General features: G+C 34.1%; 1 protein-coding gene across 1 annotated transcript in view; it reads right to left on the bottom strand.

Annotated features, from left to right (window-relative positions):
- Positions 1 to 20,743, bottom strand: part of RANBP17 (RAN binding protein 17) — a 316,339-nt gene that overhangs the window by 274,953 nt on the left and 20,643 nt on the right. Inside the window, exons 4-11 of the mRNA XM_060144179.1 lie at positions 18,323 to 18,489; positions 14,821 to 14,886; positions 9,814 to 9,918; positions 8,257 to 8,422; positions 5,141 to 5,214; positions 2,799 to 2,918; positions 872 to 1,018; positions 167 to 339 (exon numbers count right to left, since the gene is read on the bottom strand). Coding sequence (XP_060000162.1) covers positions 167 to 339; positions 872 to 1,018; positions 2,799 to 2,918; positions 5,141 to 5,214; positions 8,257 to 8,422; positions 9,814 to 9,918; positions 14,821 to 14,886; positions 18,323 to 18,489 — 1,018 coding nt within the window. The remainder of the gene's footprint in view (positions 1 to 166; positions 340 to 871; positions 1,019 to 2,798; positions 2,919 to 5,140; positions 5,215 to 8,256; positions 8,423 to 9,813; positions 9,919 to 14,820; positions 14,887 to 18,322; positions 18,490 to 20,743) is intronic.

The following is a 20,743-nucleotide window of genomic DNA, read 5'->3' as shown; positions in this document are numbered from 1 at the left end:
TTATATCTTGATTGTGCTGTTAAACACAACGGCATACACTTGTCAGAACTCATAGAACTGTATACTAAAAAAGGTGAATTTTACCATAGGTAAATTATACCTCCATTTTTAAAAATTCCAAGATGCAGAAGATGAAAATACAACAAAAACATTTAGTTTTCAATACCTCACAACTATGGCAACAGATTCCAACCGAGAAGTGATAAAGGCCTTCGTGATTTCTGGTGCATAAGTGTCTAATAAGTGGGGTTCAGTTGATTTCACAAAAGGAACTGATGCTACCATCCTTTGCCAGAGAGTTAATAAATAATGAACACTGTTGGGAGCAAATTCCCAATGCTACAAAAAAATAAAGCAAACGTTATTTAAAATGACATTATGTCTTCCTAGAATAAGAAATGGAGAGGCAAAATTAGTAAACATACAGTTTAAAATAAACTTTTATTCTGATTATAACCGATGAACATTTAAAATAGCAAATTCTGTTAAATGTTTGTGAACTTCCTTCTAATCTTTCCAGGAATATTTTTTCACAGAGTTGATATCATGTGGAAAATATGGTTTTAAAACTTCCCCCCAAACTTATAAAAAGAATTTTTCCAAAAACTAATCTGTAAAACTTTATTTTATTTCTCCACATAGATTTTACTACAGCATCTCAATTTGGTCTTTAATTATTAGATATTTAGATGGCCTGTAAATTTTTATTATTATAAAATTTGTTACAAAGAAGTTTTTTACCTAAAATCTTGCAATGAACATTTTTAGCAAAGTGCTCTAATAAATGTTTTTTAAAATCCCTACCAAATCTTACCAAGAAAGTGTTTTAAAACTATCTACAGTTTAACATCAACTATATATTTTTATTTACCTGTAGGCTAGTAATGGTAAAATTAGCAATCAATCTGATAACTTCAGGATACTCCTTCACCATAACTAATTCTCCCAGCTGGTAATTTGTCTTTAAACGAGCCAAAAATCGACAAAATTCATGATAATTACCTGGATTGGACAAACCCTAAATTATGAGACAAAAAGAAAGGCTTTTTAAAAAACTTAACAACAAAAAACCAAATGATTCCTACTGGACTTAATGTCATAAATGATTAATAATAAGGAATCCAAACTAGAGGCTTTGGAGGAAGCTTTGACCATGATGACTAAATCATAATGTTTGGGAACCACTATATTACCCCAAAAAAACTTGCATGAGAGACAGAAAAGAGACAGAAAAGGGTGGAGAGAGAGGGAGAGAGAGTGTGTACCTTGTGACTTAAATAGAAGTCAATACAAAACCTGAAAAATATTTAAGATGGAAAATAAGAATGGGCTCTTGAAATCCTGGAAAAGAGCAATACCACTAGACTTACATTAAATGTGTACCCACAAATAACAGAAACATCTTTTAATTCAACAAATATTTATTGAGTACCTAGAGGCATTATGTCCTCAAGCAACTCCTTGTCTCTTAAGACATTCAAATAAACTGCTGCAATGTAGAGCAGAAAGTTTAACAAAAGTACTACAAGAAACAGAGGTAACTTCGTGGGGAGGACAGCTTAAAAGGAAAGACCAAGAAAGGTGCCCCCAGTGAGCTCCTCGAAGATAGGACATGTATGTTATTATCTTTATAGTTTGAGAACTCTGTACTATAGCTGGCATGAAACAGAATTCAAGTATCTTTCAGTATCTGTTTAATAGTGAAAGAGTTTGTAAAAAATTTCAACCCATGAAAAAATATAACATAGTTTCTAATTATTAAGGACTAATTTAAAAATATATTTTGTATTCATGGGTCTTTTAATACATATTTATAATTCTAAAAATATATATAATATTCAAATTAACTTTTAGAGCCATAAAACATCAACATGAGGATACTGGAAAATCAATTAAGAGAATTATCTGATATTAGCATATTATCTTCCACATATTGACTGATGATAGTGAGCTGAACAACTAAAAATTTTAAAGTATCGATATATTGGTAAAAATCCCATTTATCAGCAAAACACATAAATTTCACAGTTATGCCAACAGTGAAAAGATAAAACGTATGCACAACACATAAAATACCTCTTAATCTGCAAAAACAACTGTTCTTTATAGAGTAAGCATGTTTTCTTTATGTATAGATATTATATGTCCCCCCTAAGTTATTAATAACCAAGAGACTTAGATAAACCTCCTTAAATCATCATTTAACCTTTTAATATTTGTACTTTCATTACAGATATTTTAAACCAAAAGTGAAACAAATTTTATCTAGGCATCCAAAATCACTAATTTATAATGGCTGTGCAATTCTCTGAAATGAACACTGCCACTGAAGATTTGCAGTTAACATACAGAGTAGATTTAAAAATCTACAAATTTTTATTGTCCACAAGAGGGCAAAAAAGATATTCATAATTTAAAGCCACTTATCCAATATTAACATCCAGATTTATAGTGTCTTCTAGCTTAGAAGGTAGATATGACTGAATTAATCACTTCAGTAATTTAAGAAGTGCAAGGAAAGTACAATGGTAGAAAGCAGAAGCATAATAAGGTATACAACCTCTATTCATATTTACCTAAAAGAACGGGAAAAATAAAAAGAACAACACAGCAGTCAGTCAGGAAAACATTCACTTTTAAAAGCTGCCCATTTATACTACAAATGAGATCCAAGAAAGTAGAATATGATACTTATTTTCTTCCAGAATCGTAATAAAGTCATAAGTTTATTATGTACCTTTCAGCAGAAAAACTGTATTTAAATATGGTAAATATTAATTAAATTACTTCAAAAATACCTGAGGGTTTTCAAGTATCCTTTTTACTCCCTTGATTAAATTACCAAGGTACTTGGCACGTTCAGGACTGCTAAATAAGGACCTTCTTGTAGAAGCAAACTGAACTAAACATGAAAGTGCCTAAAAACAGGAACAACAAAATTCATTTCAACTTTAAAATTAATGTAAGGCCACATGTAAGGAACACTATTCTTTACATTTAAATTTTTTTAATTTTAATGATAAAATAGTGTTATAGATTCCAAAAACAATGAAAGCTAAACATCATCAATAATTACCACCACCCAAAACCCGTCAATCCCACCACTAGAATTCCTATTTCTGTGTAAAATTCCTCTAATATTTTTGTATATATTAAATACACCAGAGCAGAGCCGGGACCTGCATACACTCAAAAGCTCCCAATTGCTTTTGATGCCTAATCTGTTTGTAAACCAACGAACCAGGTGTTTCACCAAAAAGAAAATATGGTTTTGTTGTAGAATACATTTGGGAACTACTGTACAATATGCACTGTGGTATCCTGCAAGTGGGAAAAAAATCCTTTAACTTTACTTAATCCAGCATGTCCCAAATTTATCTGGTGATAAAACATCTTGCCCACACCATTTATTAATATCTTGAGGAACAATTTGGAAAATGCTGCTGAAAAAGTTAGATACCCTATAAAAATTCCTGCAAGGTGTCTGTGGCCTAGTTATATTTCTGAAGTTAATACTTTATCAGTCAATTTCACTTCTCGGGTTCTTAATTCTACTACTGGAACCCACTGAAGCCTGTTTGTTCATTAACTGAGAGGCCCAAAACTGGCAACTTTCAGGCCAAACTGGCCCACATATGTAAACTTGCCCACTTTAAAAAAAAAAAGAAAAAAAGAATTATTTGTCAATATTTAAATATTCCAGTTAGGAGATTTCACACAAAATGTCTGGCTCTCTTGGCAAGGGTGAGAATAGGGACAAAAATCAGAGGATAGCCTTTTTAGGTGTTACTCAGTTTGCCACAGTCCTTAATGTTAAAAACAAAAACCAAGCAAACAACCCAAAAAACAAAACTCCCTTCTGATGTGTAGAAGGTTCAGGAACCACTAGCGTAATAAAAATATCCAGGGGTTTGGGGCCAAAACCACCTGGGTTTGAATCTCAACTCCAAAATTTAGTTCACTGCCCTGAAGGAAGTCACTTAGGCCATTCTGGATCTGTTTCCTTGTCTACATAGTGAAGGTAACAATACTTACCTTGCAGGGCCACTGTGAGGATGAAGTGAGATAAGCATCACAGGATAGGGTAGGCCCAATAAATGTCAGTTACATTCTCTTAAAGCAGTTGCTTTCCAATCTACTTTTAAGCACCAGTAGCTTGTTTGTTTTATCCCAAAACATAACTGTACATGAAACCATGGTTTTTAAACAACTAAAAACAAGACTATTCTGGTTAAAAGACAGAAGGCTGAAGTTCTGTGGCACCACCTGGAAACATGAGTGTCCTGTGAAACCCAGTTTAAAAACCACCACCTTAAAACCCTCGATTTGAGAGCAAACATGTTTTCTAAGAAAGGGAGGGAGTATTTTTGTGAACCTATTCCTCCCTTCTAGGTGATAACAAATCTAAACAAACATACTGCTGATATGTACTTTAAATATGGAACATCTTTTTTCAGGAAATGACAATATAAGAATTCCCCAACTTCACTTCTACAAGCTTAGATATTAAGCTAACAACTTTCTTTTTTTTTCAATCTTGCCTGGTCTCTGTTTTAGATTCCACAAAGATGGGATACAGAGTCTCAAAGTTCCATACTATAACCAAAGAGTTTCAAGAATCTTTTAGCACACAACAGAATCTGATTCAAAAAATAAATGAACAGCTGGAGTGATGAGCACAAAATCAAGTGAGCAGATCCCCTTTGTTTCTCACTTGGAGATATCTGATGGGGGCCACATGGCAAGCCTGACATGGAGCCAAGCAAAGTGGAGAAAGAGTTAGAGAGGTTAAGAAAAGGGAAGGTAACAGGTGGGGCGGCAAACTACTGGACTGAGGCCCAGAAGAAGAGCTGGGGGGGGGGGGGACTGAGTAGAAAAAAGATACTTAGAGGTTGATAGGTTGTCTTGGCTACGGGCAGGAACGAAATCACCAGTTATGGGTTTTGGGCTCACCAGTGAAATGACGGGAACTATGGACTATAAATAGAAACTGACAAATAGCTTATGTAATATAAATCCCAGATGATGTAAGAATCTCTTATGAGAGGTAAACCTAATCAAGAATATAAATAAATATGTACCACCCTTAGATAAATATCACAGGTACTTTTTAATGAAATAATGAATGAGTTTTACTTACTAACTGAGATAGGAGTGGTGGAAGTGAATGATACAAATTAAAGAAAAGATCCAATGTTTCTGGTTCCAGGAAAACTGGAAAAAAAAAAAAATTCTAACACCATTACTTTCAATTCAGTGATCTTCACATAGTAAGACATTATCATACAAACCAAGAACTCCAAGACCTCTGCATGTGGCCAATCTTTCCTTGCAGTTAGGCTTAATTCCTTTTTAATTCCTAGCTATTTTCCTTTGAAATATGAAATAATACAAAGATAAAAATTAATTAGCTAAGATGTTCCTTATTTCCATGTAGCACCTACAGTTCCTATCGAGAGAACCTTCTCACTATTTTCATTTATATTAAGGTAATAAAAACATTTAAAAATCCAAATAGTATAAAAAAGTAAATAGTACTAAAAAGTATATAGTAAAAAACAGCTGTACCCTACTCCATTCCCACTGCCTTTCAACTCTTAGCTATATTTAAATACATGTTTCCAAATTACGTGCTGTATTACATGTCTTTGACTACTTTATTTTAGGTCTCAAATGACCTTGTTACGGTACACTCTCCCCTCTACTCCCACCACTCTTTCTACAATCCATCCTCTCTCAAAAATCCATCCACTGTTATAACAATTAGGAATTAAATCAATTCTAACTGTTTACTTTATTATGACTAGGTAAATAATGTTAACAGCTATGATTATATCACATTTCCAACATTCCCTGGATTTAATCACAGCATCTTTTCTGTGCTTAGTTGTGTAGATCGATATCTGTCATTAATTCTTTCCAAATGTTCTGACAGATTTGCAAAATGTTCTTCATGCCATTTTCCACCTGGTCAATAGCATCAAATAACCTATCACTTCCATTTTCCCACCCCTTCCTCCTGGAGCCTTCTTCAACTTAGACTGGCTGTTCCAAAATGTGTTACATAATTATCTCCTTTTTATGTCTGCCGATTGTCATCTTGTGTTAAAGCTTTCTTGAACTCCATATCCTCCATTTTCTTGCTTGTATATCAAGTAGCTTCATAACAGCAAGTACATAAGGGCTAAGTTTCAGAACGATTTACATGTCTGAAAATATCTTTATTCTCTTATACTTGGTAATCTCAGTCTAGTTTGAAAATTATTTTCACTCAGAAGTCTGAGGATATTACTCCATTGTCCTCTAGCTTCCAGTACTACTGTTGAGAAATCTAATACCATTCTTTTTTTTTTTTTTTTTTTGCGGTACGCGGCCTCTCACTGTTGTGGCCTCTCCCGTTGCGGAGCACAGGCTCCAGACGCGCAGGCTCAGCGGCCATGGCTCGCGGGCCCAGCCGCTCCACGGCATGTGGGATCTTCCCGGACCGGGGCACGAACCCGTGTCCCCTGCAACAGCAGGCGGACTCTCAACCACCGCGCCACCAGGGAAGCCCTCTAATACCATTCTTGATCCCAATCCTTTGTAGGTGACTTTCTTTCCGGTAGATTTTAGGTTCTCTTTGTCCTTGTTATTCTGAAATGTCATGATTATGAAGCTTAGTGTATTTTTTTTCATTCATTATGTTGGTAGATTTTAGGTTCTCTTTGTCCTTGTTATTCTGAAATGTCATGATTATGAAGCTTAGTGTATTTTTTTTCATTCATTATGTTGGGTACTTATGGGATCTTTCAATGTGAAAATTTATGTATCTCATTGCTGAGAATTTTTTTTTGGTATTGTTTGCAAATTGCCTTCTGTTTTTTCCTGTCCTTTCTTGAACTCCTAATAGTCAGATGTCAAGCTTCCTAGTTTCATGCTTTAATATTCTTGCATTTTTTTCTATCAAATCTCTTCTTGCTTTTTTTGTTCTACTTTCTGGGATATTTCCTTAGCTTTATCTTCCAATTTTTTTACTGAATGTTTTATTTGGGCAACTTGTATATCTGGAACACTGTCTTAACTTCCGTTTTTGAAACAATATCCTATTCATGTTTCAGGAATGCATTACCTTTTCTTATCTCTCTGAGGATAGTAATTAAACCTTTTTGAAATTTACTTCGACTCTTCACTTTGTCTCTGTTTCTACTAACTCTCCCTTTTTAAAAAAAGATTTCTTGAGATAATTAGATTTATATGCAGTTGCAAGAAATAATACAGAGAGATCCCATGCATTTCCCCAAATGGTAAGTTCTTGCAAAACTAAAGCACAATATCACAATCAAGAAGGCAGACTGATAAAATCCAATCCACCAATCTTATTTGGCTTTCCCAGTTTTACATGTACTCGTGTGTGTGTGTGTGTGTGTGTGTATTTAGTCTGTGCAATTTTTACTACACGTGCTGGTTCATGCATTCATCACTACTATCAAGATACAAAGTCCCTTTTAATTGTTTCTTTTAGTCTCTGACTTCCATATTAGAAGTTTTCACCAAATGTATGGTGTTTCTCTACTATATCTAATACCTCTGAATGAGAAACCTCTCCAGTTTAATTTCTCAACAGAAAAAAGCTCTGGTCTTGGGACTCTAGAGGGAAGTACACATAGGGAAGGAAGGGAAAAGGGCAGTCACAGAGCTGCACAGAGGTGGTAGAGAAGATCCCGAGGGTGTTTGTGCAGAACATAGACTTTTTACCAAGTCCTTTCAGCCCAATTCCCTACCTCTGACTTCAATAGGAAAGCCCTATTGCCATCATCTTTCTGGGATGTGTGAGAGCAAGTGAGTTTGCTCTTTTTTGGTGTCCTTCTCTGTAACAAAGTAAATTGCAATTCTGCTCTGCTAAGTTAGCTACTCTAATTCATTCTCTTTATAACTTTGAAAAATATGTTGATATCTCCTGCTAAGTGTTATATCCTCTCCTACTGTTTATCTGAAAATTTCAAAACAGAGCTCTTCATTTCCCCACCTAAACTTGCCATCCTCCAACTCTAGAGTTGTCTTTTCTTTTTTCCAAAATCAAAATACAGAGGTTACTATGATATGAACTGAGGAAAACAGATTTCAACATTGGGTATCAGCAGCTACCTTAGGTTACAAATTTTTTTGAACTTTTTGATTGCCAAGTAAAAAACAGAGATAATTGCACATAAAGCAACTATACTGCTAATCCTGTGTATTTTATGTTGACCATTCCTTTACACTAAACTTTTTTCTTACTTGTTCTCCAAGTTGTTGGAATCTGTACTGTGCAAAGATCATCTGCAGATTCATCTGCTGAACTGCCAATGAAGTCAAAGTTAAGGCAGTTGAGGACCAGTTTCAAGACTTGCATTACTAGGTTTTGTTGACCTTGATCCTGAAGGTTTAAAGGCTTGGCCAACACCTGAAAGAGGTTCAGAGTCAAATGAAACATTATGACATATGTCAATTAAAAGAATTTTAGTCAACTAATTTAAATAATTCTTCAGTTCCAAATTAAAATTAGTTAAAAAAAAAGAATTTGCATAGTTATGTTGTATATATCAGAAAAAAACTGTAATATCACTATCAACAAAAATCTACAATAATAGATTAAATTTTCAAATTTAATCTTGTAAAATGGGGTTAAAACCTTTCATATTTAACTGCATACTGGAGATCACCTTCTAAAGTTGTAGGAAGTAACTTTAGGACAAATACTTTACACAGCACAAATGTATAAATGTACAGGATTTGTTAGCTCAAAGGAGCAATTGGAACAAGCTGAAAATATAATATTCTTCAAGAAAAAGTAGGGGAGCTTCATGCATAAACGATACACATTCAACTAACAAAGGTTCTCAGAGCTGTTTGAATGTGGGAGGACACTCACAAGCTCCTGGAGAACAATCCCGACCCCCTCAAAATGTTCATTCTGACACAACCAGAACAGATTATATCTCCTAGAGATACAATGTGAAATATTTGTGGAGGAAATGACAAGAAGCTTGGGATTCTGCTTCATGAAAAACACAAAAAGAAATAAACTGGTTAGTTAGTTCATAGAGATGAAACAAGATTGGTCACGAGTTGTTAATGCTTATCTGGTTGCTGGGTCTAAGGGAGTTTATTATACTATTCGATCTTCTTGTATATATGTTAAAATTTTTCATACTAAAAGAAAAATTTTTAAATAGAGGAACTTTCAGTCTGGCCTAGTGTGGCAGTTACCATGTTACTATATCACAGAATTTAAATAAGTAGAAACTAGTGATTAGTGGAACATACTTTGGGAAATGCTCTACTACACCAATTAACAAGCTTGAGTAGAATGAGGGAGTCCCTATATTACAAGAGAACACAATATAATTATGAATCATACTATGAACATACTAATGTTCAATAGGGCACTAAGTAGCAAACGGGAAAATATTATTTCCTAAAGAAATTATTAAAGTCAACTATCTTGGCTCAACTCTGAAAAAATATTGAGAAATGATGAATTAGGAAAACTTGCCGTCATTTCATTGTTCATCTGCACCCCATTAAAATATGGGCAGGGAAATACAGAAACTAAGTCTCAAATAGCTTCTGTAATAAGTAATCTATGGTAGGAAGATAATGAAACTACTGTCTAAAGACAAGTTACTAAATTCCCTTTGGATCTTACTTTATTATATCCCGACTAAATAAAAGTGAATATTTTGGAACCGCTTATAGATTTGTGCAAATTAATTTGTACTTAAATTAAACGGGCACAGGGGAATTCATCTGAAATTCTTCTGAAACAGAATGCTGAATTATTAAGTAACTTACCTCTTTTAGAAGAGAGCATGCTAGCACTAAAATGTCTTTAAGAGAAGTGTCACGAAATGAGGTAGCTATTTTCCTGTGTTTTGCTGAAGGTCTAGAATAATCAACCTAAAAAAGTTCAAGATGAATTTATTTAACCAGACTTGCCAAACAGCAAAGCAAAAATTTACTATGTAAGAAAAGGAATGAAAATAATGACTAAAGAATCATAAAGTATAGAGCTAAAAGAGTTTTTAAAAATCTACTAGTATAAGTGATTTGTTTAAGGTTACTCAAAGAGCTAATAATGGCAGAGCCACGACTAGAACCCAAGTTTCTGTATTGTTTTAATTCAGTGCTCTCTCTACAAACTATACTGATGCCAAAATTGAAAAGCAGAATTGATCATACTTTCAGAGGCAATATAAACACAGATTAGAAAATAATAGATAGATACTATCAACTCCTGAGTCATGCATCATATTTCACATTAGGCAAGTAACAGCTTCCCTGTTCCTCAGGCTCCACCTATAAAATGGGAAATCTCTGAGATAATCCTCAAATTCTAACATTCTGTGAATCAGCAAATTGAATCAGTTACAGAAGATTCTTCTATATGAAAGTGATATTTCTATATATATCAGATATGTCACTGATTCATGTATTTTGATATTCTAAAAAAAAAACCCAAGGCAGAAATTATAAATAATCATAAATTTGATTTACTACATAACAGTATATTCCCTCTGAATATTTTATTAGTTAATAAAAAATAATTTTTAAGAATAAGTTTATTACTAAGACTAGTTCTTGAGCCTCTAATCTAAAATATAATATGGCAAAAACTATACTATTAGTACCATTAATATTTCCATTTATCACTAGGAAACAGCAAACAAAGCTGAAATCTGATACCCAAACAATTATTAATACCACAGGCTACAGTGGCTATAGCATTCCTTTTGGTATCTGAAAGATGAAAATAAACCATTTTCCTTCCTGATATTTATAGATTTGAAAAAAGTAGTGAGATCAAAATTGATTATCTGACACTTCCTAAGCTCCATCATATTATACTTAAATACCACATTTACTTATAGAAACATGAAACATAACAGAAGCCCAAAGTGATTACAGCAAGCAGTTACTGGAATCTCTACCCACTATGTAAGATTCAAGTTAGCATTTCCAGCATTTCCCCCTTCTTTTAAATCAAACGTCTATCTCTCTCTCCTTCAATTGGTCTGTCTCTTCAGTTTCCCTCAATATATAAAAATTTCTCCTTAATACAAATTAATAATAGCATACAGCATTATAATCTCAACTTATGTACTCTTCACATATTATTTCACTAAATCCTCAAAACGAACCTGTGAGATATATATTATTCTCTTTTCACATACAAGAAAATTAAAGCTCACAGGCACACCATATCTATAACACTGAGGGAAGAACCTTGGGTTTACTGAGTACTTGTATGTACTAGGACCTGTGCTAGTAACTTATCTAATCTTAATAAGACCCAAGGAAAGTGTCATGATTGCTTTACAGATAGTGATATGTAAGTTTAAAGACATTAAGAAGTTTGGACAAAGCAGTAGGCAATAGAGCTAAAACACAAATCCAGGTCTTATTTCAGAGTTATCTTCAAGGCATACATGCTTATTCTACTTGGGTTATTTATTTAGATATCCAATTTTTTTGATAAGAGGGATTATCATCCATTTTCTACTGCATAACTATGTCTCTACCATGTAGGCAAAGGATATTTTACTTCTTGATGATTATATTTTGAATATACTGCAGGAATACTAGACTTAGCTTCTACAAAAGCATGGTAACATATAATTCTAAATTTTTAAGAAACCTCAAGTTTAGATCTTTTTCTTAGAAGATACATCCTGTTATTGACCCTACATGAATTTACCTGGCTCACATTTGACAATTATATTTGATTTTCATTATGCATTGTAGATCTCCCTATTGCCTGGTTCAGAAGTACTTAAGAAATGCTAGTTGAAGTTGTTAATGCTCTAAAATTAGGCTAAGTAAAATGTCTCCACAGAAGCCATGTATTTTTTACCATACAAAGTCAAAATCACACTTCAGAGCTTGAAGCTTTCTTCAAAAGGTACCTAGTTCTACACAAGATAAGCATGGAACATCTTGTGACAGAAAGTAAGAAAATGTTCAAAGGATGGTGAATAAATGTCAAATGAACAGAGATGCTAGCCTGAAAGGGTTCCTAATGGCCAAATTTGGGAAAATTTGGGCACCAAAATATAATGTAAGTAACAAACTATAACCTATTAAACAAAGTTAGAAACCAGGAATCCAAACTGATAGAAATAATAAATGAATAAATTAAAAGTTTAATGAGGAATAAGGTATTTTCAGAGTCTTAAACTACCTGCCCACAAAATACTCATTATTTACAAAGGGGAAAAGAATAAATATACAATTAGAGAAGCCTGGTAGAGACCATCTTAGTCAAGTGACCAAAGTGAACATCATTAGTGATGTAACAAATCAAATCATGTGCTTCCTGAGATGAGACAATGAGAAAACCACAGATCAGCACATCAGCCCACCTGCAGCACTCAGAGCCAGACCTCTCAACCAGGTGGGCCAGGACCAGCCCCGACAACCAGTACGCCTGCAGCAATCTTGGCCCAACCACAACAGGAGGGCACACACAGCCCACACAAAGGAGGAGGAGCACCTGGAGCACCCGGCTCTGGTGACCAGGGAGAGGGTACCACTGGGCCCCACAGAACCCCTTTTACGTTAAGACCACTGTTTGAAGACCAGGAGATGTAGCTGATACACCTACTACATAGAAACAAACACAGAGAGTCAGACAAAATGAGGAGGCAAAGGAATACCTTCCAATTGAAAGAATCAGACAAAACCCCAGGAAAGGAACTAAACAAAATGGAGATAAGCAACTTACCAGATAAAGAGTTCAAAGTAAGTGATAAAGATGCTCACCAAAATCGGGAAACAAATGGATGAACTCAGTGAGAACTTCAACAAAGAAATAGAAAACATAAAAAAGAACCAATAAGAACTGAAGAATACAATAACTGAAATGAAAAATATACTAGAGGGAATCAACAGCAGACTAGAGGAAGCAAAGGAATGGATCAGCAATCTGGAAGACAGGGTAGTCGAAATAACCCAATTGGAACTGCAAAAAGAAAAAAGAGTTTTAAAAAAATGAGGATAGCTTAAGGGACCGCTAAGACAACAAGCATACCAACATTTGCATTATTATAGGGGTCCCAGAAGGAGAACAGAGAAAGAAAAGAGCACAGAATGTATTTGAAGCCATAATTGCTGAAAACTTCCCTACCCTCAGTATCAAAAAAAAATCTGAATAAAAAATAGGCAGAGGACCTGAATAGACATTTTTCTAAGGAAAACACAAGGAAGGCCAACAGACATATGAAAAAATGTTCAATATCACTAATCCTCAGGGAAATTCAAATCAAAACCACAGTGAGATATCACCTCACGTCTTTCAGAATGGCTATTATTAAATAGACAACAAATAAGTATTGGCAAGGACCTGGCAAAAAGGGAACCCTTGTACACTGTTGGTGGGAATGTAAATTAGTATGGCTGCTATGGAAAATAGTATGGAAGGTCCTCAAAAAATTAAAAATATTGGGTTGGGCAAAAAGTTTGTTTGGGTTTTTCCATAAGATATTTTTTTTTTTGGAGAACCCAATAGCATTACCATATGATCCAGCAATTCCACTTCTGGGTATTTATCCAAAGAAAACAAAAACACTAATTCAAAAAGATATATGCACCCCTATGTTCACTGCAACATCAATTACAATAGCCAAGATATGGAAGCTACCTAAGTGTCTATCAATAGATCAATGAATAGAGTATGTATAAATACACACAATGGAATTACTCAGTCATTAAAAAAGAATGAAATCATGCTGTCTGCAATAACATGGGTGGACCTAGAAGGTATTATGCTAAGTGAAATAAGTCAGATAGAGAAAGACAAATACCATCTGATTTCACTTATATGTGGAATCTAGAAAACAAAACAGAAAGACTCACAGATACAGAGAACAAACTGGTGGTTGCCAGAGAGGAGGGGGATGGGGGCTGGATGAAATAGAAGATTAATAGGTACAAACTTCCAGTTATAAAATAAATAAGTCTCAGGGATATAATGTACAGCATGAGGAATATAGTCTATAATATTTTAATAACTTTGGTGACAGGTGGTTACTAGACTTATGTGATCAATTCACATATATATATATATATGTATAAATGTCAAATCATTATGTTATACACCTGAAACTAATATTGTACGCCAACTGTACTTCAATTAAAAAAAAAGATGATAAAAGTTCTTAAATATAAACAATACATTCCCCTTTATTATAACATTATTCCATGTAAAACCCAACTTCTGCTTTTGTTCTGTTTAGAACCATGTTAAATACAAAACTGAACAGGAGCAGGTGAGGATGTGCTCAGCTGCTGAGTTCATAAAGGCGTTGGTGGGGGGTAAGCATAGCTTCTGCAAACTCTCCTTGTATGGGTGAAACCCATGCTAACAAGTAGCAAAGTGCCAAGTATCCTGTTCTTTGTTGAGTCATGCTGTGTATCCATTATCGAGAATCAATTTACCAAACTGCTAAACTGCTTGTCTTTAATGTGTAAGCAAATAAAGGCTTGTTCCACTTTTGCGTATAATTTATTTTTACGATTAGTATATTACTATATATACAGAGGATAAAAGGACGATCCTCCAACTGCTATGGAGAGAGGACCATGTCTAATTTTCTGTTCTTTGTAGTACTTTATATTGTTACTGTCATTTTCAGTAACAATAAAAGTGTTCCAATACTTGATTATCCCACCAATAAAACAGACACCCCCCCCCAAAAAAATAAAGACTTGCTTATTCAGAGTTTTAAGTCACACAAAGATTTTACATCAAAGAAATGACATTACCTAGCAAACTTCATGTCACCATTAGATGGAAAGGCTTACCAGGTTCATTTCCTGAGTCAATTCTGAGAGGATTATTACTCCTATTATGCAGTGTTCCACAGTACCCTTTGGAGAAAAAAACAAGTTTAGCCTAAATGGAGACAAATGATTGGTTCTTAATGTGTAAACCAGGTAACATTTACAAGTAATTAAATACTGAAACATCACATTTTCTTAAAATAGATCTATTAAAATATATAGAAAAATCACTATGAGGTCCACAAATAAAAATAATGTCAAGCTCATTTTTCTGAAGGATAAATTTAGGTATAGAGTTGAATGGGAAAAAAGCTCACCTACCTTAGAACTGCATGATACTCTATAAAATGTTTTCAGCATGTAGGACTTACAATAAACTAAACCTCAAAATACAGGAGTGTAATTTAATCCTTTTCATAAGGCCATGAATAAGAAAGAACAAAAAACAATTTTTAGCTCTGTAAATTTGCTTGAAGATAGATGCATTCAGTAAATAATTAATAACTTAGGAACTAATTTAAATCCCTCAACCTAATACCAGATAAGATCACTTACGCCCTTTTAATATTATTTAATAGTGCATGTATATGCATTTACTAAGGATCTATAATGAAGGCTTGTGAACTGCCCAATGCACTGAGTAAATACATGACTATCAATACAGTATGATGTTTTAATGTAATCAGCTTCCAATTTAATCTCAATAACTTCCTTCAAATCAAAATTCAGATTTTATACGCACATTACTAACAAATTACTCAACTGCAAAATCACATTGGAAGTATGAAAATAAAAAAATCTAACATCCAATTACAGTATAATAATTTTAAGAAAGCAATACAGATGATACACTTTTCAAGTCTTAATTTTATAGCTGGTCATTCCTTCTAACTATCACAGAATTTCACTAACACTGGGTCACTAGGTGTAACTAAATTCAAATTATCTCAGAATAAAAAAATAAAAGAAACATCCATAATTTTTGCTTTTTTTTTGACTGCACTGGGCCTTTGTTGCTGTGCACGGGCTTTCTCTAGCTGCGCCGAGCGGGGGCTACTCTTTGTTGTGGTGCACGGGCTTTTCATTGCGGTGGCTTCTCTCGTTGTGGAGCATGGGCCCTAGGCGCGCGGGCTTCAGTAGTTGCTGCACGTGGGCTCAGTAGTTGCAGCACGTGGACTCTAGAGCACAGGCTCAGTAGTTGTGGTGCACGGGCTTAGTTGCTCCGTGGCATGTGGGATCTTCCCGGACCAGGGATCGAACCCGTATCCCCTGCATTGGCAGGCGGATTCTTAACCACTGCCCAACCAGGGAAGTCCAATTTTTGCATTTTAATTCTTTATGGCCCTTTAGGACAATCGGAACTCTATGATAAACTACAGATTTCACATTACTGAAGCATCCATCTTCTGTGTAAGCCAGGCCAATGCTCCTTAACATGTCATTCCCTGACCAACTGTTAGTCCATGAATCTGCTGGTAGTCTGCAAATTGGATTCTAATCTGAGAATGGTTTGATACTGGTCCATGACAAAAGAGTTTGCACCAAAATATAAAACAGATAAGTCACTAAGTACACTGTTTAGTTCAGCTGGCATATTTTTCATAGCAAGTCTCTCTCGATGACGGAAGCACCACGTTGATTTACATTCTGACATAAACCCCTCATCTTGCTGTGAACCAGCAATCTGAATAGCACTGTCCTAGATGACAGTAGTATCTCCTGGGTATGTTATGTAGAAAGGAGGCATATAAATGTTAGAAGTATGGCAGCAATAAGGTTACAATAACAGAGAAAAGAAGATATACAAAATTTCAGGCCATTAAAAATTTAACAAACTTAAAATAATTTTTAGTACAAAATTCACAGAAGCTGTTATTACCCAAAGGAACCATGCAGTACTATTTTAGAGTACTAAAACACTAAGTCAGTTGTCTTTCTCATGACTGAAGGTTAGGTTAAGTCATATACCCAGAAAGCAAGTGCTTTTTTTGTGATACTGTAATAAACTTTGAAGAGAAACATTTTCTGTTTCTTCTGGTCTTCCAAAACTGACAAAAGCACACTAAAGCCCAACTTAAGCTCAACTTATCAGCCATTGAAAAGGGAGCTTGAGAAATGTTAGCCAAAAAGAATGATTTCATTTCATTCAGTTTTCAACCTTGATTTTATTTTAAAAGAACTCTGAAGTCTATTCTTGTTTACAGTGAGTGTGTGTGTGGATTCTTGATGAGCTGTGTACAATCTTAGTAAAGGACAAGAGAGGGGTGCTATTGTGTTAGTCAAAATTATATGCACAACTATAAAGTGAGAAATTCATGTGTCACTGAATAAACTATCCCTCTGTCCCACAGCAGATCTCCTCAGGGCTAAAAATACACTTATTCTTGTGATATTTTAGATAATCAAATATTTGTTAAACAGGATTTTAACAATACGAATAAAAGAGAAGCAGAATAGTCTAGTGTTTCATATTCTGAGGTTTCTAGCATTACAATGTATGACGGAGTTACATCTTACATAGGGATTAAATCTGACAGTTACTGTATAAGCAATAACATCTCAGAAAGTCCAAACAGCCCCCTAATTGCCAATAAACCAACACTGAACATCTATTAATCCAAACTGCCAGTTTTTCCTTGAGAACTGTAACAGATCACTGCTTCTTCAGCAGAGCACCAACTAAGGTACTTTTCTTGCGATTAGGGATAACATTTGCATGAAAAAGTATGTATCTTTAAATATCTGAATCATACTGAGCAGGGCATGATGGTCATCCTAAGAGGCATACAGGAACAGAAAAGAGCAGATTTAAGTTTCCCATATCACACCCCACAACATAAAATACTATGTGGAATGGCAAGTGGAATCACTGGCACAGTTTAAATTAGTGTCCTCTTGCTTTTCTTTTTTCTTTTCTTTCTTTCTTTTTTTTTTTTTCAGTCCAAATACCTGAATTTGTGTAAGTTAAATGTGAGTATGTTATAACTTTAATCATTTAGGTTAAAAACATTCTTGAGAATTTAGTATGACTCAATGTATAATGTAAAAAAATTTTTAAATATATATATCTTTAGAAAACCTGTTGAAGTACGAGTGCTATGCTTTACTAGATCACTATGCAATCCTATACAAATTACCTAACTTTTCTAAGCCTCAGTCTTCTCATTTACAAAATGTAATTCCCTTCTCAGAGATGTAATTAGCATTAAATTAGATAATACATGAAAAACATTATATACATGTTTTGCATATATGCAATACAAAGACACACGTGGTTACAAATGACAACGTATATTTTTGAAATTATAAAACATTATAATTTGCATTCTTCTGGTTTGGAAGTTATATGACATGATCCTCTTTTCCTGGCAATAAAAAATACAGGCTCCAGAGGATAAATAATAAACCAAAATTAATATGGTTCTGGTAGCCACAAAACAAACCATTTAACTTTAAGAAAAGCAGTTTTCTAAACCAAAAAAACAACTACTGATGTTCTTATAATGTAATAATGCCTTCTTACCTGAAGAAACTTCTTCACATCAGCAATAATTTCTCTGAAGACAAACTGGTCTTTCTGAATCTCAAACCACCCCAATTTAGTAATTTTAGCAATGACTTGAATTAGAGCTTGGATGACAAAGGGAGCCAGCTTGGGTTGTGATGCCACATAATTAAGAATGTAGTTTCCTGTAAAAAAATATTGTGATCATTTGGACTATTCAGTAACTTAATGCGAATAATGTAAAAACAGGTAGTGATGACAACACATTCTTTGACAAAAAGTTAATCCCTTTCTCCAAGATAGGTACTTATTTATATAGTCAGTTCTCCTATAAGGGTTATTTGGAAAAAGCAAATTTGTTCCAATTCAATTGATATATTAGGGGATAATATGAGTATAATGCAAATGTCACTTTCATTTCTGCATAATTTCATTCAGAAAGAAACACTAGGTGAATAACGAAAACGGCAACCAAGCCAAACGAACCAAGCCATACTCAAAATGCATGTATCTACTAGCTATCTCAGTTCATCTCGTGTTATCAGACTCATCCCTTTTGGTGTTACAATTTCCATCCTATTTCAGATCACCTTCCTTCTACCTTCATAGTAACTCACAAATTTCAACACTTCAATGAGTTATTTGTTGAAGTGGGCCCCCTTCCACAAACTTCAGGTCTTCTTCAAGATAAAATGCTGTATTTATTCCACTATTTAGTATTTCTTAACCATTTAACACGTGTAAAACTCTACTATGTCTTTTATTAGATTTCTATCCTTTTTCAATTTTATTTCCATAACCCCATTTCTCTAATAAGCCCTGTGGTTTTACTACATATCACTGCACAGCGCAGTCACTTTTAGGAATACATATGTCATGTTATAGCAAAACTGACTACACATTATCTGGCTGTTTACATATGATCTTAGCCAAAAGGCCGAGAAGTGATATCTGGCTGTTTAAGTGGCAGAAAAAAATACAAATAATATAATGTGATAAAATAAGTACATAAGTCAAAGAAAGTACGAACAGAAGAGTAAAGCCTGGAATAAAGTTAATATACCCAAATCATTAAAAGTGGGTAGCAAATTCAGCTATGAGCTTCCTAATGGAGGAGTGATTGAGGTTACAAATGGGCCACAAAAGTCTATCAGAAAGACAGAAGAAAGAAATTTTTTAAAGGGAGAAGATTCCATTTCTACTTTGGCCCCGAAGGCCAGCATACCATTTGGGAAAATAGTGAAGAAAAAGTAAATATTAATACTTCACTATTTAACTAAAAATAGCTTTAATGGAAACAACCCCAAAATCCAAGAACGCTTTCAACAGCTGTTCTTGACAACTGTAATGAGAACCTTGATATAAAAAAGAAAAGTTCTCACAACTAGCACATTTCAACCTTAATTTTTATTAACATTAAAAATACACAGTTATACAAATAAAAATACTATTAAAAAGCACAGATTTTCCTAGCATTAAGATAAATCTGAAAGAGGTTTCTGCTATGGATTAAAGTAATATGGTTCTCTTAAGCTTCATTACATGTAATCTTTTATTTCAATAACAAAACTTATGAAAATGACACTGCCTCCTGAACATAAAAGAAAATCTGGTTTATCTACTTCTATTATTTTTATTTTTAGTATCTTGAAAAATTTTAACCCGGAGGGAATGTGAGAAATCTATATGTAGGTAGTGGTAACCACTGGGAGGGTAATCTCAAAAATAATAAAACAACAAAACAGGAGACAAACCAAGTTTCACATTTAAGCTAGGTACCTTAAGCACACCTTCCCAAACTCCCTGAGCAAAGATACTAGCTAATAAGTTTATTATCTAAGGCAAAAAAATTTAATAGACTGTATTTCTGTTACTTTAGTTGAATGTTTTACATAAAATATTCTCACGTTATGCTTATTACATGACCTATAATAGTGTTCCAGTTTAATAAGCAAGAGCCAATGATAACAATCAAGTAAAACAACAGCAATCTAATCATCACCAGCCCAAGATAATAGGGAAAAGCCATAACAAGAAGAAAATGAAATGTTCAGAAAGACACATGGGAGAACGAAATAAACAGCTGGAAAAATTCCCCAACAAAAGTTAACAGAAACTTGGAAAGCCATGCACTAGAGGCTCTTTGAGTGTCAAATACCTATATGATAACAACAGTATTTAGCATTTATGAAACAAGTTAGAAATTACAAGTGCTTCCCAGAAAAAAAGCTTTATGTAGCTCTCACAGCAATGTGAAGATATTGCTTTTATATTACTATTACTATTATTCTGTTTCCTAGGCAAAAAAATATGAAGGTCAAAGAGGTGAAACAACTTGTCACAGTGGCCAAATTGGGACTCTGAGTCAGGTTGTTTTGGTTTGAGTTTGTTTCCTGCTTTCAAATACCGGTCAAACCATATATTTTAGTAATAATTAGT

Source organism: Lagenorhynchus albirostris, chromosome 3, assembly GCF_949774975.1.
Source record: "Lagenorhynchus albirostris chromosome 3, mLagAlb1.1, whole genome shotgun sequence".
Taxonomy (NCBI): Eukaryota; Metazoa; Chordata; class Mammalia; order Artiodactyla; family Delphinidae; genus Lagenorhynchus; species Lagenorhynchus albirostris.
This window is presented reverse-complemented; position numbering and strand designations above follow the sequence as displayed.